This window comes from Oryctolagus cuniculus, chromosome 10 (genome assembly GCF_964237555.1).
Source record: "Oryctolagus cuniculus chromosome 10, mOryCun1.1, whole genome shotgun sequence".
In the NCBI taxonomy this organism is placed as follows: domain Eukaryota; kingdom Metazoa; phylum Chordata; class Mammalia; order Lagomorpha; family Leporidae; genus Oryctolagus; species Oryctolagus cuniculus.
Window position 1 is genome coordinate 103,349,026 of NC_091441.1, and position 22,293 is coordinate 103,371,318.

The window sequence follows — 22,293 nt, forward strand, 5'->3', positions numbered from 1 at the left end:
CCCAGACCCTGACCAGCTGGGGCCACGTCTTCACTCAAGCCGGCACCATTGCACCTGTTGGCCTCTGCTTTCTGGCCAGCTGTCTGGAGCCTGTCCTCTTTGCAGGCTTGTCCTGTGCACAGGGCTCCACCCTATACATGGTCTGCACTGCCGGACCTCCTGGCTCCTGGCTTCAGCCTGGCCTGGCCCAGCCCTGGCTCTTCTGGGGATTTGGGGAGTGAACCAGCAGATGGAAGATCTTTCTCTGTCTGGTCTGTCTCTGTCTCTTTGTCTTTTAAATAAAACAAAAAGAAACAAAAATTTGAGTTTTTTGTTTTGTTTTGTTTTGTGAGGAAAGGGTGAGACAGACAGCTGCTGAGCAGTGGCCATGGCGTAACTCAGAAGTGCTGGCCGCAGGGAAAGCTGTCAGGAGGCAGGTGCCGTGGGGTCCCCGGGTACGGAGCCTCATCACTGACGAGGACATCCACGTCCAGACCCCTCTGCTGTCGCTTTTCACAGATGGAGGAGCCCGACACAGAGTCGGAATCATCCATGCTGGTTGCACAGGCACTTTGTAGCCAAGGCAGATGCACCCTTTAGGACTCCCTGGTTGACAAAGCAGCCTCCACACACCCCCTCCCCCGGGGCTCCTGGGAACACGCAGAGCAGGTGGCCCTAACCTCCATGTCCTCATGAAGGTTTGGTGCTGGGAGGTGGCGAGGGGTGGGAGGCTCGAGGGTGGCTCCCTGCTGTTTTCGTTTCTGAGTCACCAGGTTGCCCTCAGAGCCAGATCGGTCAGGGAAAATGCCGTGGAGAAGGCCTGAGGGCTGGCATGGCCGGAAGGGCGGGATAGGGTGTCCCGGGCCGAGGCACAGTGGAGCTGTTGGAGGTGAGCGGCCTGGTTGGGAAGGGGCGGGGAAGGGTACCAGCTTTGCAGCCTGGGCCTCGGGACTTGGTGCTTTTTGTAAAGCGTGAGGATAATAAGCCCTGTTATAATTCTTATAATAATAAGAATTAGAGGGAGCAATTTCTCTGAGACCATGAGATGGACTTACTCGGCATATTAACTATTGTGGTGCAATTTCTTAGACTTTGTCTTATGAACGGGGAGGGTTTAGGGTCTCTGGGTGGGGGAGCAGGTGAGCTCTGGCAGGGCAGGGTGGGGCTGGGTGGTGCAGCCTGGTGGCTCTTTCTGCAGCTGGGGGGACTGCGCCTTGAGAGGCCGCTGGAGGGAGGGCGGGCGGGCAGAAAGACATTGCAAAGGAGTCATCCGCGGGACTTGGCGACAGGCCGATCGTGGGCAGGGAGTTGGGCCAATCGTGGGCAGGGAGTTACCTCGCTTCGTTCTGTTCCGGGGCTCTCTGCTGTCTGTTTCCACACACGGGCTCCCTCCCGACTCACGGTGTGTTCTTGCCTTGCAGGAGCCTGTGTGAAATGCAGCAAAGGGGTGTTTGGGGCCGGCCAGGCCTGCCAGGCCATGGGGAACCTCTACCACGACGCGTGCTTCACCTGTGCGGCCTGCAGTAAGTGTGGGAGCAGGTGTGGGTGTGGGGGAAGGAACACAGGGACCAGGAGCGGGCAGAGGGGGGAGGTCGGCTTTCCTGGAGGCACTTGGCCCACGACTCTCCAGGGACTCACAGAGAGACAGGATTTCTTTTTTTCTTTTCTTTTCTTTTCTTTTCTTTTCTTTTCTTTTCTTTTCTTTTCTTTTCTTTTCTTTTCTTTTCCTTCTTTCTTTCCTTCTTTCTTTCCTTCTTTCTTTCCTTCTTTCCTTCCTTCTTTCTTTCTTTCTTTCTTTCTTTCTTTCTTTCTTTCTTTCTTTCTTTCTTTCTTTCTTTCCTTCCTTCCTTCCTTCCTTCCTTCCTTCCTTCCTTCCTTCCTTCCTTCTTTCCTTCTTTCCTTCTTTCCTTCTTTCCTTCTTTCTTCCTTTCTTTCTTCCTTCCTTTCTTTCTTCCTTCCTTTCTTTCTTCCTTCCTTTCTTCCTTTCTTTCTTCCTTTCTTCCTTCCTTCCTTCCTTCCTTCCTTCCTTCCTTCCTTCCTTCCTTCCGTTCGTTCTTTGACAGAGTGTAGCGCACTGCGCTGATCCGATGGCAGGAGCCAGGTGCTTCTCCTGGTATCCCATGGGGTGCAGGGCCCAAGCACCTGGCCCATCCTCCACTGCACTCCCTGGCCACAGCAGAGAGCTGGCCTGGAAGAGGGGCAACCGGGACAGAATCTGGCGCCTTGACCGGGACTAGAACCTGGTGTGCCAGTGCCGCAAGGCAGAAGATTAGCCTAGTGAGCCGCGGCGCTGGCCGACAGGATTTCTTAACAATAACTCGAGGCCCGGCAGGACGAGGTGGTATATCCTAGAGTACCACAGATCGCCGGGACTGTGCTGGTGCCTTAGCAGCTTCAAAGCCTTCCCTGGTAATGTCAGGTTTGTGATGCATAGCACGGGACCAGAAGAAGGGAGACCAACAGTGCTGGGCTTCGCCAGGGTCTGCCCCGTCGTCCCACCATGGGGACCACCCCAGAGGGGATCCAGCGGTCAGCTCCGCTGGGAACAGTCTTTGATTTGAAGGCTGCAGTGTGAGTGCGTGTGACATGTGTGTGCATGCATGCTTGCACATATGCACCCCACGTGTGCACTGCGCGTGTTGGTGGCTACCGACACACATCTGTGGGCATCCTCATACTGCGACACAGCGACTGTGATTAAAGCAGGAATCAGGAGACTGCACTGAGCTGACAGATGCTGCCCCTGGAGGAAGCCATCACACGGGATGCCCATCGAGTCTGACGAAGTTATCAGCCATGCTTGTTTGCTGGTCTCTACCAGCGGAAAAAGAATGTTGAGGAACATTTCTGGAAAATGTCGCACTTGATGTTCAGCTCTGTACCGAGGCCGGCGGCCCCTGGTGGAGAGGAATGACGCAGTGGAGTCCGAGGGCGGGTGAAAGGGTCTTTCTCACCATCAGATGCCCTGGTTCCTCTTGCTGACTGCTCCTTGGAAGCATGTAGGGAGACTTTAAAAACCCAGCCCCAACCAGCAGAATTCCAAGAGTAGAATTTTTTTTCCTCCCTCCCTCCCTCCCTCCCTCCTTTCCTTCCGTTTATGTGAAAGGGAGGAGAGACAGAGATGGGAGGAGAGACAGAGACAGATCTTCCATCCACGCTTCACTCCCCACAACAGCAGGTGCTGGGCCAGGCTGACGCCAGGAGCCTGGAACTCCATTGGCATCTCCCACGTGGGTGCAGGGGCCCCAGCACTTGGGCCGTCTTCTGCTGCTCTCCCAGGCGTCTTAGCAGGGAGCTGGATTGGAAGTGGAGCGGCAGGGACTTGAAATGGTGGCCATATGAGATGCGGCGTCGCAGGCAGCTTGACCTGCTGCGCCACTGTGCTGGCTTCTGTAAGGCCACTCAATCTGTTCCTAAGGACCGCACTTTGATGGCCCAATCGCTCAGAGGCCCTGCCTCCTCCTGCTGCCACCGTGAAGGCTGGGATAGCTTTCTTTTGTTTGTTTGTTTCTTTTCTCCACTTTTCAAGGTTTTATTTAAACACAAAACGTGCACCCGCGCCATGCCTTTTCTTCACTGTGCAGCCTGGCATTGGGGTGAGGGACTCTGACGGGTGGCTGCGCTGCTCGCTCAGCGATGGCTTTGCGGCTCTCAGAGGAAACACCGTGAGCAGTCTCCCCAGCACTTCCAGCTCCTTGACGTTGTGGACTGGGAACTTCTGGAAGCCACTGGGCACCGTGTGCTTTGCTTTCCTGTTGCTCCCGTAACCCTCATTGGCATCAGGATCTGGCCCTTGAATCGTCACTGCACCCTGCTGCCAACACATCTGGGTTTGGCCAGTTACCCTTAACCTCCACATTGGTCTGACTCGTGTCAGCTGAGCTTCTTGGTCTTCCTTTTGATGATATTGGGCTTCATCTGAGGGCAGCCTCAATGCCAAGTAGAAGGTGCCACCTCCACAGGTAGCGCCAAGGAAGGGCAGGGGTTGGGATTTCAACATAGGAGTTTCAGGGGGTCACAAACGTTCAGTCAATGGGGGCCAGTGTTGTGGCGCAGCCGGTTAAGCCACGGCTTGCAATGCCAGCATTTCATATTGGAGTGCTGGTCCAAGTCTTGGCTACCCCACTTCCAGTCCAGCTTCCTGCTAATGCACCTGGGAAGGCAGTGGAAGGTGGCCCAGGTGTGTGGCCCCCTGCCGCTCACGGGGGAGACCTGGATGGAGTTGCAGTTCCTGGCTTCTGGCTTCAACCTGGACCAGCCCTAACTGTTGTGGCCATTTGGGGAGTGAACCAAAGGATAGAAGGTCAATCTTAGTTTGTCTGTCTGTCTGTCTCTGTCACTCTGCCTTTCAAATAACTAAGTTTAAAAAAAAAAAAAGTCACAGCACGCAGTCCATTGCTGATGAGGGCTGTGTGAATACCCTCTGGTCCTCTGGAGGATTGAGTTTGTTCTGCTTTGCATGGTGACAAGTAGAGACACCTCAGGAGGACAGAGGTGGCTTGCATTTTCGCTTGGTCGATTATTGAAGGGCCAGGTCTGTGGTCTGCCCCAACACATCACGCGCTACCTCCTGCCACAGCTGGACGGAATTTCTCTCCACTCCCATGGCCCCCATCACAGTGTTCCCTAGACACCCCTCTCCTCACTCACTTCATACGTTTACAGTCCATGCAGCCCAAATGCCTCCTCTTCCAGGAAGTCGTCCGTGTTCCCCCTGCAGGAAGGAATCTCTTCTCCATTATAGACTGTGATCTACAGTCTCTGCAGCTCTTGTGCCAGCAAACAGGTGCTAGAACTGAGTTGCTGAAGGAGGGAGGACCAGGGCTCAGTACAAAGTGAGCGCTGTGGCTCTGCTGTTTGCCAAGGGCACTGGCCCCACTCCTGTCGTGTGAGGGCCCCACTTGCTCTTCAGTTGTGGGGCATTTGGGGTGTTGGGGCCCTGGGCGTGTGTGCAGAGGCAGCTCCTGATGAGCGCTGGGCATCCTCTGCTTTGCTGAGTTGCCTCACTGCTGTCCTGGACCTCGATGTTGGACAGGGAGGCAGGCACCCACACGCTGTTCCTGCCCTGCTCTGCAGTCTGTCTTTTTTTTTTTTTTTTTTTTTTTTTTAAGATTTATTTATTTGAAAGGCAGAGATACAGAAGGAGAGGAGGAAAGAGCGAGATTTTCCGCCTGCTGGTTCACTCCCCAAATGGCCACAGTTCCATCTGTGGGTGGCAGGCACCCAGGGACTTGGGCCATCTGCTGCTGCTTTCCCAGGCGCATCAGCAGGGAGCTGGGTCAGAAGTGGATTGGGTAGGGCTCACGTGCTGGTGTCAGCAGCTGCGCCGCAGGCCGGCTCCTCCGCCAGTCCTCGAGCGTCTGTGTGAACCTCAGCACAGACGTGGAAGAGAATTCCTCAGGGTCAACAACCCAGCCAGGGAACTGGTTCCAGAATTCAGGGCTCCCGGGCCTGGGCTCACCTCACACTTCTCCCTCGTTCTCATTCCCCTTCTGCTGATTTGTTTCCCTAGAGAAGCAAGCGAGAAGAAGGGAGTTTGGGATAGGCACTGGGTCCGGTGGTTAAGACACCTGCGTCCCGCATTGACGTGCCTGGGTCCCAGTGCCCGATCGGCTCGTGACTCCAGGTTCCTGCTGCTGATGGCTTCGTGGTCAGCTCCCTGCTACCCACAGGGAGACCTGGATTGAGCCCCAGGTTCCCGGCTTCAGCATGGCCCAGCCCTGGATGTTGCAGGCCTTGGGGAGATGAACCAAAGGATGGGCGAACCCTGTCTCTCTGCCTTTCAGATAAATAACACAGATAAGTAAAAATTAGGAGAAGGGTGTTTTCTTTGTTCATTGTCATATCTTAATTATCTACAGGGAGAGCCTGGTTAGTGTGTCTATTTCTGAGTACATGTGTGTGTTTTCTACTTTTCTGTTTCATTTATAATCTATACCCTAATGTAGTATTTAAAACTAGATTTTATATACATACACACAAATACACACACAAAAAGTCTTCAAAAAGTTCATGGAAATGCAGATTATAGAAAACTGTGAATTTCAAAGTTTTTTTGCACCAAAATCAAGTTATCTTTAATTCCATTTTCCATGAACTTTTTGAAGAACCCTCATTTATCAAGTGATATGTGCATGCATACAGATGGATATCTGTAGGTGTACACGCATCCACTTGTTGGACTTGGTTGTTGCCACGTTGAAACATGACGCTACAAGGCCCAATAGGCCACTGGTAGGTTCTGACAGTTTACTATTTGTTTACCTAGCGCTGTGGTCTGGGTGTTTGACCCTCTAAAACGCATGTTGAAGTGTAACCCCCAAAGCCATGTGTTATGGTATTTGGGGGTGGGGCCTTCGGGGGGTGGGGTAGCGGAGGCTCAGTGACGTTAGTGATGGTACGAGGAGAGGGCAGAGAGTTAGCACACTTGCTCCCTCTGGACTCTGCAGGTGCAAACCCTCGACCCCAGAGCTCCCTACTGTGGCCTGAATAAACCTTTATCCTTTGTATTCAGTTATAGCAGCAGCAAATGGTAACAAAATCAAGAGTGTGCCAGAGGTGCCAGCCTCCTGGGTCCTTGTCCTGACCAGTGACAGTGGGAGAGAGAGAGGGCTGCGTGGCAGAGTGTGAGACGTGGTGTGCCGGGAGGCAACCACAGACGGGGGAGCCGAGAGGCCTGCGCGTTCCCAGCTCGGGTCCGAGCCCCAGGCAGAAAGCTGCACAGGCTGGGTGGCCACCTGCTCCCCGGGAGACGGCCGCACAGCCCTTGTGTGCTGGAAGGCTGCAGGTGCTCCTCTGAGACCCAGACTTCGTCCACGTGGGTGCGCGCCAGCTCACCCAGGCACCACGGCAGGTCCCCCACCCGCTGGCCAGAAGCAGGGTGTTTGGTGCCTTTTGAGCTGTGAGAACAACACGACAACCACAGAGAAAAATTAAAGATAGAGGCGTGTCCTGTTAGCATCTCCACACAGCGAGTTTCTCTTCTTTGTTTTCCCTGTTTGGTTTTTTGGCCCAAATTTAGACACATTTTACAGAGTTGTGGTCATGGTAATAAACAGTATTGTACCCTTTTTGATTTATTGTTAGGTCATAAATTAATATTTTATTTATGGAAATGTTTGAAAGGCATAGAGGGAGAGTGAGAGGTTCCGTCCTCTGGTTTCTCCCCCAAATGGCCAGAAACGGCCGGGGCTGGATCAGACCAGAGCTGAGTCAGGCGCTCCATCCGGGTCCCCCAGCTGGGTGGCTCCTCCCCTGCCACCTCCCAGGTGCCCAGCAGCAGGAAGCTGGAGTTGGAAGTGGAGCCAGGACGTGAACACAGGCACTGTGGTGAGAGAGGCGGGCTCCCCGCCGCTGTGCTTGTGGGCCCCGTGCCAGTGCCAGCAGGGGTCTCTGTGCAAATCTTTTCCTCCCCTCTGCTGAGCCACATCCCTGCTGTTTGTGCCCAGAAGTAAGTGAGCAGTCAGGCATCTGTGTGGTCTGTTAAGTTCTCTGCTCTCTCGGCCTGGCTGTGGATAGGTGTGCCGTGGATATCCCGTCTCGCCCCAGAGGCTCTGCCCACTCGGAGTGGCCATGCCCCAGCCGGGCGCCCCCAGGAGGGAGGGAGGGAAGGAGGTCCATGGAGCTGCTGGTGGGCGGCGGTATGCCCATGTGTGTCAACTGGCTCCTAGGAGAAGCCGGCTCCCATCTATGGCTTGAGAGAGGCAGGAGCAGGAGGCAGGAAGACTTACAGAGTCAAATGGAGTTCCTCCCTTGCGGCTCCCAGTACAGACAGTGGGGCGAGGGGAGGTCAAGGTGCCCATAGCAGGTGTCTGTCCCTGCTGTAAAGACTGAGCTGGTGTCCTGGAGGCCAAGTGACACCTGCTGGCCGTGGCAGTGCTCATGGCTCCGTTCCTTTCCGGCCATGGGAGCTGAGCTGAGGTGTTAGTCCTGGTGGAGGCCTCCCAGGACCCCGCGGCAGTCCTGGAGCTGGGTGCCTGGGCGGCAGCCACTCCCAGTGCGCGTGGACAGCACGGCCAGTGCGGGCTGAGCTCAGAGGAAGGCCCCGGTGCTGGGAGGTGCAAGGCAAGGCCGGTGTTCCCGAATGGGGGCTGGGGGCTGGGCACGGAGCCGCCAGCCCCACCTTGGTGGGAGCAGTGGTGGTGGTGGGGGACTGAGAACCCTTGCTGCGGTCACTTTGCAGACCCCTATGTCCACACCTGGTACGGACAGTGGACGGTGCGTGGGCGTCACAGTGAGGCTGCGCCCACTGGGTCACAGTGCAGGGACGTCACCTGGCCTTCTGTTACTTCCAGGTGAATAAAACAATCAGAACCAGGCGTTCCTAACGACTCAGTAAGGGCTGGGAGGCTGACTCACCAGGAAGGTCCCACGGTCAGGTGGGGGAGGGGTCCTGCCGGCTCCTTTGTTTTCCTTGGGAAGCCGTTTTACAGCCGCCTCTGAAACCCTCACCTTTCTTCCTGACTTTGTAAACAACCCGGTCAGCCCGGCCTCTGAAAGCGCTCAGGCTGTGGGAACTGCTGGCGCCTGGAACCCACGCGCCCACGGGTGTTCCCAGGTGGCTCACTGTGGGCTGCGCCTCTGACGGCAGTGTCTCCCTAGGTGCTCGTCCCTCAGTGCGTGTCTCGGTGCGGGTGGTGAGGGATAAGGCAGGGAGCTAGGTTTTAGGTCCATGTGGAACCGCACCTCCTCCGTCCGCCCTGTGTGATCCTGTCTGCCTACCTGTCAGTCACATAACCTGTTTTGGGCTGTGTGTGTGTATGTGTGTGTGTGTGTGTGTGTGTGTGTGTGTGTTCCTCACCTTTTGAATAAACCGTACCACTTGGTGCACTGTGTTTGTGCCTGTGTTTGGAATGCTTCTCTAGGGAAAAGGCAAGGAGCCGGAACAGGGATTTGCACCCACCTCGCCCACAACACAGGGACTTCTCTGTGATTGGCACCCTCAACAGCCGGAGCTGGGCCAATCCAAAGCCAAGAGCCAAGAGCATCTTCCAGGTCTCCCGTGTGGGTGCAGGGCCAAGCACTTGAACCATCTTCTGCTGCTTGCTGCTTTCCCAGGCGCATTAGCAGGGAGCTGCATCAGAAGTGGAGCAGCTGGAACTTGATCCGGCACCCATATGGGTCGTCAAAGGCTGAGGCTTAACGCTCTGAGCCACAGCACCAACCCCAAGGGGTATTTTCACCCCAGGCTCTTGTCATGCACAAAGATAAAGCATTCTAAGTGGGCACACAAGTAAGGTGCACATAATGATAAAGTTTATTTAAAAGGTGAGGAAGGTGAGCATTCACACACACACACACACACACACACACACACGGGTATGAGTTGCTCCACACAAATAGCTGTCAAGAGTGGGCAGTGGGCCGGAAGATTGGCCTGAAAGAATGGTTCAGGAGGAGGGGAGACAGAAAGAAGACCTGGCAGTCGCTCTAGCCATAGCCTTTCTGTCCCAGTGGTTAGTCTTTTTTTTTTTAGATTTATTTATTTATTTGAAAGGTGGAGTTACAGAGAGAGAAAGAGAGAGAAGAAAGAGAGGTCTTCCATCCGCTGGTTCACTCCCCAAATGACCACAATGGCTGGAACTGTGCTGATCTGAAGCCAGGAGCCTCCTTTAGGTCTCCCACACAGGTGCAGGGCCCAGGCACTCAGGCCGTCCTCCACTGCGTTTCCCGGCCACAGCAGAGAGCTGGATTGGAAGTCGAGTAGCTGGGTCTCAACCCAGAGCCCATATGGGATGCTGGCACTGAAGGCAGTGGCCTTACCTGCTACGCCACAGCGCCGGCCTCTTCCCTGGCCCCTTTTATTTTCTTTGAAAGTTGGAGTCACAGAGAGAGAGAGAGAGGGAGAGACAGGGAGAGAGCGCTCCCATCTGCTGGTTCACTCCCCAGATGGCTGCAGTGGCCAGGGTTAAGCCAGGCTAAAGCCAGGAGCCAGAAGCTTCTTCTAGGTCTCCCATATGGTAGCAGGGGCCCAAGGACCTGAGCCGTCTTCCACTACTTTTCCCAGGCCATTAGCAGGGAGCTGGATGGGAAGTGGAGCAGCCGGGACTCTAACCAGGGCCCATATGGATGCTGGCATCACAGGTGGCAGCTCTACCCACTACACCACAACACCGGCCCCGGTTGTTGGTTTTCTTAATGAGCTCAGGGCTGTGCCTCTCTAGGCGTGAAGACACCTGGGCACTATGTCACCCCCACAAGTTCCACGTGGAGCTCATTATCCATATTTTCATGGCACCTTCTTAGGTCCTGGATGAAGAAGCCGGTGCATCCTGGGAAAGGGGGCTCCTGATTGACAAGGAGGATAGGATTCCACATGGGGGCTTGTGACTTCCAGCTCAGCAGTCCTAAGCTAACTTCCTGCCTGTGTGTCCCACGGCACTTGGATGTTGTGGCCCCACAGAGCTCGCTTAGGTGTGGTGTTAAATTCCCTTTGCTGGCCGGCGCCGCGGCTCACTAGGCTAATCCTCCGCCTTGCGGCGCCGGCACACCGGGTTCTAGTCCCGGTCGGGGCACTGGATTCTGTCCCGGTTGCCCCTCTTCCAGTCCAGCTCTCTGCTGTGGCCCGGGAGTGCAGTGGAGGATGGCCCAAGTGCTTGGGCCCTGCACCCCGTGGGAGACCAGGATAAGTACCTGGCTCCTGCCATCGGATCAGTGCGGTGCACCGGCCGCAGCGCGCCAGCCGTGGCGGCCATTGGAGGTGAACCAACGGCAAAAGGAAGACCTTTGTCTCTGTCTCTCTCTCACTGTCCACTCTGCCTGTCAAAAAAAAAAAAAAAATTCCCTTTGCTGGAAATACATGCAGCGGGAAGGGGCGGGGCTCTCAGGGTGGGATCTCGCCTGGCTTCTGGGGTTGAGCCACCGCCTGACAGCCCAGACTGCGTGTTCAGCCAGCCTGGGGCTGTGAGAGCAGCACAGCTTGGCCTGGGACTTGGAGCCTGGGAGGCAGGAATTGGTAGTGGGAGGCTCCTGGGGGAGGGCGATGGCCCAGGGCTGTGGATGGAGCTGTGTTCCTCAGGGCCTTTGACCCCTGCATTTCTGAGGGGCTGAGTCGTCCCAGTGTCTCTTGGTGACTGTGTGTGAGAAGAAGCTGCAGGTGAAGAATGTGGAAAGGGAAGAGGGGCGAGGGCGGGGGTGGGAAACAACCGAAGTAGGCTGCAGCTGGGCTCCGCTCAGGGCTCTGCTGAGTGCTCAGTGCTCAGTGCTCAGTGAGTGCTGAGTACTCAGTGAGTGCTTAGTGCTCTGCTCAGTGCTCAGTGCCCTGCTGAGTGCTCTGTGCTCAGTGCTCAGTACTCAGTGAGTGCTTAGTGCTTAGTGCTCTGCTCAGTGCCAGCAGTTTGCTGAGTGCCCTGCTCAGTGCTCTGGGCTGTTCTCGGCAGCGTTCTCATCTCTGACACAGAGGATGGCATAGCCTGGGGTAGTGGGGCTGGGAACCAGAAGAGGGTGGGTTGTGAAACTGCAGGACAGGAAAAAAGACCTGCGAGTGTCCCCGGCGGGGACAGAGCTACTCGGCCACTGGGGGCTGGACCACAGGGAGTGTCTGGTGAAGCCCAGACTGTTTAGAGACTGTTTCCAGCTTGGTTGAGTAACTTTGTGTCTGTTGAGTAATTGCTGCAATCAAGGCTTGGATTTGACCTTTCATTTTTCTTCCTTTTTTTTTTTTTTTTTTTTACAGGCAGAGTTAGAGAGAGAGACAGAGAAAGGTCTTCCTTCCGTTGGTTCACCCCCCAAATGGCTGCTATGGCCAGTGTGCTGCGGCCACGCGCTGCGCTGATCCGAAGCCAGGAGCCAGGTGCTTCCTCCTGGTCTCCCATGGGGTGCAGGGCCCAAGCACCTGGGCCATCCTCCACTGCACTCCCGGGCCACAGCAGAGAGCTGGCCTGGAAGAGGGGCAACCGGGACAGAATCTGGCGCCCCAACTGGGACTAGAACCCGGTGTGCCGGCGCCACAAGGCGGAGGATTAGCCTAGTGAGCTGCGGCGCCGGCCTATGTTTCATTTTTCTTCATCATTGGGTTTTTTTTTTTTTTTTTTTTTTTTTTTTTTTGACAGGCAGAGTGGACAGTGAGAGAGAGAGACAGAGAGAAAGGTCTTCCTTTGCCGTTGGTTCACCCTCCAATGGCCGGCGCGGCCGGCGCGCTGCGGCCGGCGCACCGCGCTGATCCGATGGCAGGAGCCAGGAGCCAGGTGCTTTTCCTGGTCTCCCATGGGGTGCAGGGCCCAAGCACCTGGGCCATCCTCCACTGCACTCCCTGGCCACAGCAGAGGGCTGGCCTGGAAGAGGGGCAACCGGGACAGAATCCGGCGCCCCGACCGGGACTAGAACCCGGTGTGCCGGCGCCGCTAGGCGGAGGATTAGCCTAGTGAGCCGCGGCGCCGGCCCATCATTGGGTTTTAAAAGAAAAGAAGTTTGAGGGCTGGGAATCCAGACAAGCTGCAAACCCAGCCCTGTATCACGGGTGAGCTGGGATGGCAATCACCAGCGACAGGAGGGTGTGGATCAGGGACGCAGTGGTGGGCGTGAGTGGACGCCAGATGCCGCAGAGGGGATCCTGGCAACAGGAACTCGTGCCAGATACCTACTTTGAGAGCGCGGTGCTGGGTCCCACCCTGGGTTCCCCAGTTTCGTCCTCGCTGTCCCAAGGACCCCAAAGGCGTCAGGTGAGGGGCGGAGGGCTCCTTCCTGGGAGGCTGCAAAGGCAGGGTTGGCCTGCAAGCCCGGGGCCCCCTCTTCCTGCCCCCTCCCTGCAGAGCCCAGGCTAGAGCCCTGTCACCTGAGCTGGGCCAGTTTGGTTAGGTTTCTTCCTGGTCCTTTGTCATCAGCACACCATTTACGGGAGAGCCGATTCCCGACAAAGCCGTTTGAGGTCGGTCAGGCAGCGTTTCCTGCAAGCATTTGACGTGTACTTGGCTGGGTGCTAGAAATGAATTTTCGTGTTCTTTTAGTTTTATTAATTTAATAGGCGTAACTGGCCCAGGGGGCTGGTAGCCACTGCAGGTAGCACAGGTAGAAGTTACTCGCTGGGGCACTACGATAAAAACACACTCGCACGGTTGCTGAGTGTTGCTTTCTTTTCTTCTTCATTTTTTAAAAAGATTTATTAATTTATTTGAAAGGCATAGTTACAGAGAGAGATGGAGAGATAGAGAGAAAGAGAGATCTTCCATCTGCTGGTTCACTCCCTAATTGGCTACAATGGCAGCGTGGGGCCAGGGGGAAGCCAGGAGCCAGGAACTTCCTCCAGGTCTCCCACGTGGGTGCAGGGGCCCAAGGACTTGGGCCATCTTCTGCTTTCCCAGATGTGTTAGCAGGAGCTGAATCAGAAGAGGAGCAGCCAGGATTTGAACCAACGCCCACATGAGATGCCAGCCCTGGGGCGGGGGCGGGGGGGGCTTAACCAGCTACTCCCCAGTGTTGGCCCCTCCCTTTCTTTTCTGAAGAACTCTCATGGCTGGGAAAGCCATGCACTTTGACTTTTCAGGGAGGTGTCTGAGAGACCTGCTCACTCACTCCCCAGTGCCCACAACACCTGGGCCGGTCCAAAGCCAGGAGCTGGGAACTCCATCCGGGCCTCCCACGTGGATGGCGGGGCCCAACTGCTGGAGCCATCATCCGCTGCCTTTTGGGTGCACGGTGATGGGAAGCGGGAATTGGGGGCGGGGCTGGAACTCAGGCACTCAGACAGGGGGCGTGGGCATCCCAAGCTGTGTGTCAGCCACTGCTCTGGGTGCCCGCTTGGTAGTGAAGACTTGCGTCTGAGGACCAGATACTTCTGCAGGTAGACTCTGGCTCGTTCTCTCTCTGGAGAGAAGGGAGCTTGGTGGGGGCTGCAGAAGTTGGGTTTTCTTTGCCGGAGTCACGGCTGACGTCTTGGTGACATCCCAGCTGCTGTCCCCCTCCCTCAGTTACGCTGGGTGTGCCAGGCCCCCTGCAGGCCCACAGGCAGTCTTCATTGTACCGCACGAAAGGGGTGTTGGGAGGGGATTCAGAGTCTATACGTGCATCAGCTGTGTGTAAACCAGCGTTGTAGCAGGCACATGCAGGGCGGCTCTGGCTGCGGCCCGTCTGGGTGTGTTTAGTGTGCACGGCACCCGCTGCTTCTGGCTGGGGAGGAGTTCTCCCGGAACGTAGAGTTGTGTGTCACACGGACACCTCCAGCCCCGGCATCGTCACTGTCCCGCGCTCGTTGTCCTGGGATGGTCTGGGTCCTCGCTCTGTGGTGGGAGCAGGAAAAAGGGGCATCAGGTGCAGATGTGGGTTCAGAGACAGGCCCGAGGCCCAGTCTCTCTCGGAGGTTCTCAAAGTGTGTCCCCTCCCCCCCAGGAGGCCCGGCACCATGAGCTTATTAGAAATGCGGATTCACAGGCCCCTGTTGAGAAGGAGACCCTCTGGGAATGGGAGCCAGCACTCTGTGGGACAGTGTGGTAAGGTCTGCGAGCCTTGGCCGGCCGGAGAGTCTGGTGCTCACTCCCCCACCACTCCCTTTGTCTCCTGCGCATACACAGCCACAGCTATAGCCACAGCCACAGCCGGACCTCAGCGTCGTGTCTGTGCCGTAAGAGGTGCGTGAGGACAGTGAAATTTGTCCCCGCGCAAGGAAGCAGAGCAGATGTGCGGTGTGATTGGAAACACCGAGAAACACATCTTTGTGTCCCCCACCCCCAGGTGATGGTTTGGAGGCGGGGGCCTGTGACGGGTGACTCGGTCACATGTGCCCCCCCATGAGTGGGGGCTAGCGTCCTGATGACAAGAGGCGGCAGAGCTCTGGTGGAGACACCGCAGGGAGTTGGCTGGGCATAGACTAGGAAAGGGGCCCTTGGCAGCCCTGACCACAACCACCCCGTGACCCCCAGCTGCCAGCCTCCAGGCCCAGGAGGAGTGAGTGTCGGCTAAGCCACCGGGGTGTACTGTTTCCTCCAGCAGCCCACGCTGGCCAAGCTGTCACCCTTGGTCTGGGAGGTCTGAGGACAGGCAAGGAGAGAGAGATGTGATGGAGGGGTTTCAGATCCCAGCTCTCGCACCTGGAGCTCTGTGGCTGAGTTTGACTTCTGTAGCTTTCGTTTCCTGCATCAACAAAGTAGGGAGTAAACCGGCAGCGTGGTTTGCTGAGGGTCAGCCGCCTCCAGTGCAGGCTCAGGTTCCTGGGGGTGAAGCGTCCCAAGCCAGTCCACGGACCTGGTGAGCTCAGCCTGCCCAGCCGCCCTCGTCTGTCCTGGTCTTGGACGTGCATGGGCGCCACCCAGTGGCGGTGAGGACAGCTGCAGCCCGCCCTTAATTTCCAGGACAGCGCGGTGATTCTGGGCACTTCAGGTTAGCTGGTATCTTGTGTTGTCGGTCAGATCTGGAGGGATTCAGCCTGGGCAGCACCTTTTTTCTGCCTCTCTGCTTTTCAAGAGCAGGTTGCTTGCTGTTTCCTGCCTGGCCTCTCCTTCCCCAGGGCGTCCCCTCTCTCCAAAGATCCCCATTTTAGCCAATAAATGCGTGTCTTCCTCAGAGGGTTTCTTACAGAATTGCCCCAGGCTTGCGAGTGAGGTAGGATTTAAGTAAAGCACCTGGTGCAAAAGGAGTGAAAATTTTAAAGAGTGAAAATCCCCGTCTCCGGTGCCCTGGAGGGGAGGAGCTGGGTTCCTCCTGTAGGGGTGTATTCAGCAGGCACTAAATAATGTTCAGTGGCCTCCCGTGCAGTGGACACAGCGAGGATCTCGGAGTCAGATGGGCTGGGTCCCAGGTTTACTGCCTGGGTGAACCCCTGGGCGCCTCACTGTCCTCACTCAGGCAGTGAAGATGGGCGACGGTTACCTCTCAAGGGGCATGCATATATGGGGAGGAAAAGAGCCCTGGGAAGCTGAGTCGCCCGGGGTGTGTGTCCAGGCTGGTTCCCGTGTCCTGGCACCGCCCCCTGGGCCTGACTGTGTCCTGGCACTGCCCCCGGGCCTGACTGTGTCCTGGCACCGCCCCCTGGGCCTGACTGCTATGGTCTCGCCGAGACCTGGTGTGGGGGGTGACCTTGAGGAGGATGTGACTGTGGGCTGCTCTATGGAGGTGCAGGGAGGTGCAGGGGCACCCATGCGATGGTGACATGCGTGGCAATATTTTATCAAGATCTGCAAAATCTAAACCCAGGCCCTGACACGGTCGGCAGGTGTATTTTTTTCTTTTCCTTCCCACTTCTGAGAGAATAGAAACAAATATATTTGAATGTGGTGTTGTTTCTAAATTTGTTCCTTTTTTTTTTTTTTTTTTTGACCGGCAGAGTGGACAGTGAGAGAGAGAGACAGAGAGAAAGGTCTTCCTTTGCCGTTGCTTCACCCTCCAATGGCTGCCGTGGCCGGTGCACCGCGCTGATCCGATGGCAGGAGCCAGGTACTTCTCCTGGTCTCCCATGGGGTGCAGGGCCCAAGTACTTGGGCCATCCTCCACTGCACTCCCTGGCCACAGCAGAGAGCTGGCCTGGAAGAGGGGCAACTGGGACAGAATCTGGCACCCCGACCGGGACTAGAACCCGGTGTGCTGGCGCCGCAGGTGGAGGATTAGCCTAGTGAGCCACAGTGCCGGCATTTTTTTTTTTTAAGATTTATTTTAGGGCCGGCTCTGTGGCATAGTGGGTAAAGCCGCCACTTGCAGTGCCAGCATCATGGGAGCCAGTTCGAATCTCGACCTGCTGCTCCACTTCCCATCCAGCTCTCCGCTATGGCCTGGGAAAGCAGTGGAAGATGGCCCAAGTCCTTGGTCCCTATATCCAGTGTTCCCTCCCCAAATGGCCGGGGTTAGGCTAATCAGGAGCCAGGAGCTAGGAGCCAGGAACTTCCTCTGGGTCTCCCATGCAGTGCGGAGGGCTCAGTATTCCTGTGTGATGCCTGGGGTACAGGTGATCTGGCCCCTTACGGAAACAAAAAACTGGCTTCCTGGGCGAGAGCAGGATCTCCCTCAGCACTCTGGAGGGAGCCCTGTGCCGGGTCCTGTGGACTCTTGGCGCCCTCTAGTGGCCTAGATTAGCTGTAACTGCAGCCTGTGGGAGACCCAGGTGTTTCCACCACCTGGCTGAACCTGGCCTTGGTGTGATGGCAATCGCACAGTGCATGGTGACCAGGTGGGCTGTTGTGTCCTTGTCACCTTAATCCTGGGCAGCAGGTCCCTGTCTCTGTGTCTTTCTCTGTAGCACTGGCTTTCTTCCTTTCCTTTTAATTTTTGAGATGAATTAGTTTATTTGAGAGTCAGAGTTACAGAGAGATAGGTCTTCCATCTGCCCAAATGTCCACAATGGCCAGGGCTGGGCCAGGGCAAAGCCAGGAGCCAGGAGCTTCAGGTCTCCCATGTGGGCAGCAGGGGCCCAAGGACTTCAGCCATCATCTGCTGCTTTCCCGGGAGCATTGGCAGGAAGCTGGCTCAGAAGTGGAGCAGTTGGGACAGGAACAGATGCTCGTATGGCATGAGGCTCTACAGGTGGCAGCTTAACCCACTGAGCTATGGCGCTGGCCCCTTGGCTGTGCCTTTCAAGTAGGTGAAAATAATGTTTAAAAAATAACACTCTCATAATTGAATTATTTGCATGTTAGAGTTCAGCTTTTTTGTCCTATAGTGCAGGTGTTTTTATTCTTTGTTGGTGCCTGTGTAGTGTTTCAGCTAAAAGAGAGACTGTGTGTGTGTGTGTGTGTGCACATTGTAAACATTGTAGGACAGTACCATAGGAAGTAGCCCTATTTTCCTACCACCCAGAATCAGACATTTCCACGTTGTCATTTTGCTTCTGTCTTTTTTCTAAGGGGTATAATTATGGGTAACTTAGAGTTGTCCGGGTTCCCCTCCCACCCCATCCCCTTCTTCCTCAGGACAGCTGCCACAGGCTTGTTCAAAAAGTCTCTGGGAAAATGGAATCTAAAGATAAGTTCATTTTGGTGCAAAGGATTTTTGAAATCCTCACATGGTTTTTTTTTTTTTTAAGATTTATTTTTCATTTATTTGTAAGGCAGAGAGAGGAGGAGAGGTAGAGAGAGAGAGGTCTTCCATCCGCTGGTTCACTCCCCCAACGGCCGAAGCTGTGCCAATCCAAAGCCCAGAGCCAGGAGCTTCTTCTGGGTCTCCCACACGGGTTCAGGGGCCCAAGGACTCGGGCCATCTTCTGCTTTCCCAGACCACAGCAGAGATCTGGATTGGAAGAGGAGCAGCTGGGACTAGAACTGGCGCCCATATGGGGTACCGGCCCTGCAGACAGGCTTAACCGAGTATGCACAGCGCTGGCCGCAGTGTTTTTCTTAAGACGCATTTTCCGTGAGCTTTTTGAGGACCCCTGACATCATGAACTGAGCGTGCTCGCTGCGGTCCCGGTGTTGTTCTCCTGTCCCCACATAGACAACTGGCAGTTAAAGAAAGATCAGTACGGTGGTTATGTGAGTGAGCTGGAGCCCGCGTAAAAGCCGTCACGTCCGTGGGTCTTTGCACAGTTTACTGAAGTCACCTGCCTGTATCCTTAGTTCAGCCAATAAGGATCCGTGTGGGCCTGGTGTGTCCATCCTGGCTGCTGTGGGGGGCTGCATCCGTTAGGCATCATTGCAGCTTCTTCCTCTCCTTGTCTGTCTTGTCTCCCGTGTTGCTGAGCGGTGCAGATGCGTCTGGCCTTCTGTAAGCAGCGTGGCCGTGCAGTGCAGGCCCCCTCGTGCCCATCCGGGAGAGCTCCCCAGGCAGCCTTCCTTGGTGTTGTGTGGATTTTCTTCACGTCCCAGTGCACACTCCTACACGTGTGCACAGCTGCTGTTGTCCTGCGCCTTCACCAAGACCGGCAGGTGTCAGACGTGGTAGTTTTGCCTGTCTGTAGGAGTGAGGCGGAATCTCATTGTGGTTTTCATTTGCGTTACCGTGAGTGCTAGTGGGCCTGAACATTTCTCATTATATCACAGGAATTAGGCTGGTATAACAACCCTGATGACGACTTGAGGTTTAACAGGTTTTCTTTTCTTTTTCAAGATTTAGTTTTATTTATTTGAAAGGTGGTTACGGAGAGAGCAGAGAGACAGAGATGTTCCATCCCAAATGGCCACAATGACTGGACTGGGCTGGGCCAGGCTGAAGCCAGGAACCTAGAACTGCATCTTAGTCTCTCGCATGGGCTGCAGGGTGCCAGGCACTCGGACCACCCTCTGCTGCTTTCCCAGGCGCATTAGCAGGCAGGTGGATCGGAAGTGGAGCAGCCCGAGTCGATCTGGCGCGCGTGCGGTTGCCAGTGTCAGGGGCGATAGCTCAGCCCGCTGCACCGCAGCGCCAGCCCCAGGTGTTCTTTCTTTGTGCTGCGTCTTCCTGCGCTTTGCTTACTTCCTCCCATTTGATTGTAATTGGTCCTTGATAGTTTTTTTTTTTTTTTTTTTTTTGACAGGCAGAGTGCCACAGCAGAGAGCTGGCCTGGAAGAGGGGCAACCAGGACAGAATCTGGCGCCCCGACCGGGACTAGAACCCGGTGTGCCGGCGCCGCAAGGCAGAGGATTAGCCTAGTGAGCCGCGGCGCCAGCCCCTTGATAGTTGTTTTTAAGATTTATGTATTTGAAAGACAGACTTACAGAGAGGCAGAGAGAGAGAAAGGTCTTCCATCCACTGGTTCACTCCCCAAATGGTCGCAAAGGCCAGAGCGGGGCCGATCTTCTACTGCTTTCCCAGGCCATAGCAGAGAGGTGGATTGGAAGTGGAGCAGCCGGGGCTTGAACCGACGCCCATATATGGAATGCTGCCACTGCAGGCGGTGGCATTACCCACTACGCCACAGCGCTGACCCTGGTCCTTGATACTCTTTTTTTTTTTAATTTTTTTTAATTTTTTGACAGGCAGAGTGGACAGTGAGAGAGAGAGAGACAGAGAGAAAGGTCTTCCTTTGCCATTGGTTCACCCTCCAATGGTCACCTCAGCCGGCGCGCTGTGGCCGGCGCACCGCACTGATCTGATGGCAGGAGCCAGGTACTTCTCCTGGTCTCCCATGGGATGCAGGGCCCAAGTACTTGGGCCATCCTCTACTGCACTCCCTGGCCACAGCAGAGAGCTGGCCTGGAAGAGGGGCAACCGGGACAGAATCGGGTGCCCTGACCGGGACTAGAACCCGGTGTGCCGGCGCCGCAAGGCGGAGGTTTAGCCTAGTGAGCCATGGCGCCGGCTGTCCTTGATACTCTTAACTTCCACTTCCACATCCGTGGATTCAACCAGCTGTGGTTCACAAATACTCGGGGAGAAAATGCAGTGTCTGTATGTGCAGACTTTTTTGCCTGGATATTTTTCCCTAAGCAATACAGCATAACAGCTGAGTATGTTTATAATATAACAGCCGAGTACCTTCACGGTGTAACAGCCAAGCACCCTCACGGCCTGACGGCCGGGTGCCCTCACAGTGTGACGGCCGGGTGCCCTCCCAGTATGACGGCTGGGCTCCCTCATGGTGTAACAGCTCGGCACCTATCCATTGCTCCTGGTGTTGGTCGTCTTCTGAGATTTAAAGCAGGGAGGAGGCTGTGGGTGTGCTGCTTGTCAGTCCATTGGCGTCTGATGGGAGGTGTCTGACCACCCATGGGCGTTGATGTCTGCCAGTGCCCCAGATGCTCAGGGAAGAGGGCGCTGGTCTGCTCTTACCGATTTGTTGCCATCCCTGGTGTATAGGGTCCTAAAGCCATGATCTTTGCATCCCGCTCATCCTCTCACCCACGGCTGGCCTTTGCTTTTGATTCTTCAGCCCGACACTGCATTCTTCTAGACATGGCTGAGCCCTCTGCGTGCAAGGCTGACTTCAGATTGCAGGTGTATCCGCAGGAGGTCTCCCAGCTTCCGCCCCGCACCAGCGTGAGCGTTGGGGAGATGGTGGGACGACACTGGGTCAGGCAGCAACAGACGCTGTGACCAGCAAGGGTCTGGCCAGGGCTGGGGAAGGGCAGGGCCTGCAGACCCGTGAAGTGCTTTAGATCCCTTTGGCCTGACTCTGGCCCTTGGGGTCTGCAGCCAGGAGTGGTGCTGCCGCCTCTTCTGTCCCCTGGCACCCTCTCCTGCCTCCCCACTGAGGAGCAGCTGGGCTTTTTAGTTTTGAAAACATATTTATTTATTTGAAGGGAAGTGAAAGAGAGAGAGAAAAGGGGAGAGAGAATGAATCAATCTTCCATCTGCTGATTCACTCTCCAATGGCCATAGCAGCTGAGGCTGAGCCAGGCTGTAGCCAAGAGCCTGGTACTCCACCCAGATCTCCTACCTGGGTGGCAGGGGTCCAAGCACTTGGACCATCCTCCAATGCCTTCCTAGGCCGTTAGCAGGGAGCTGGATGGGAAGTGGAGCAGCCGGGGCTCGAACCGGTGCAGTGTCGCAGGCAGCAGCTAAGCCTGCTGTGCCTCAACGCTGGCCCCAAGATAGAAAATCTGTAGAAGCCGTAATAGTTGCTGTTTTCTCCCCGTCTGGAGGCTTCTGCGGCTGCCACAGAATCTCGGTTTTTCTCGGCTCCCCCTGAGCTCCGCCGCGGCCCCGTGGAGCCTCCCTCCGCCTGCCTCGTGCGCTTTGCCTGCGAGGGCGGTCGGTGTCTGTCCCTGGACTTGCTGGGTCTCTTGGGCACGGCTCGTGTTTGCGGCATTGCTGATTCCCCTCCCAGGGGGTGGACCCTGGCTCCCAGGGGCTTGCAGCATTCCGTGGTGGGCATCCCCTGGAGTATGCTGGGTACGTGTGGGGCCTGGCACTGGAAATGTCCTCAGTTCTGTGACAGCTGCTATCGGGCGGGGCCAGAGCCTTGCGCAGAGGTGCACCTGCTTACCCTGACCTCCCAGCCCACTGAGTTTCCTGCAGGGCACAAAGGGATGATGTGAGTGTGTCCTTAGCCTTATGCAAGGTGACAGTGCATCCAGGAGTCGGTCGGAGTAATTTGAATTTGCCCCACTCCTGCCTGACCCTTGTAGATCAAGTGAAAACCAAAAATAGTATCTTTTCAAGAAGGTATGCTTTCTTTTTTAAACAAAAGATGTATTTATCTGAAAGGGAGGGAGAGAGAGAGAGAGAGAAGAGAGGGAGAGAGGAGAGAGAGCAGAGAGAGAGAGGAGAGAGATGACTTTGATCCACTGGTTCACTCCCCAAATGGCTGCAACAGCCAGAACTGGGCACTGCTGAAGCCAGGCTCCAAGAACTCCATCTGGGTCTCCCACGTTGGGCACCAGTACTTGCTGCTTTTCCAGTGTATTAACTGGAAGCCGGATCAGAAGTGGAGCAGCCGGGACTTGAACCAATGTTCTGATATGGGATGCCGGTGTCACAAGCGGTGGTTTAATCCAGTGCACCATGACACTTGCCATATGGTGGGTGTTTTCTACAGCTCAG

At 55.8% G+C, this 22,293-nt stretch overlaps 1 protein-coding gene across 1 annotated transcript in view; it reads left to right on the top strand.

Annotated features, from left to right (window-relative positions):
* Positions 1 to 22,293, top strand: part of LIMD1 (LIM domain containing 1) — a 58,689-nt gene that overhangs the window by 22,047 nt on the left and 14,349 nt on the right. Inside the window, exon 2 of the mRNA XM_002713396.5 lies at positions 1,401 to 1,502. Coding sequence (XP_002713442.2) covers positions 1,401 to 1,502 — 102 coding nt within the window. The remainder of the gene's footprint in view (positions 1 to 1,400; positions 1,503 to 22,293) is intronic.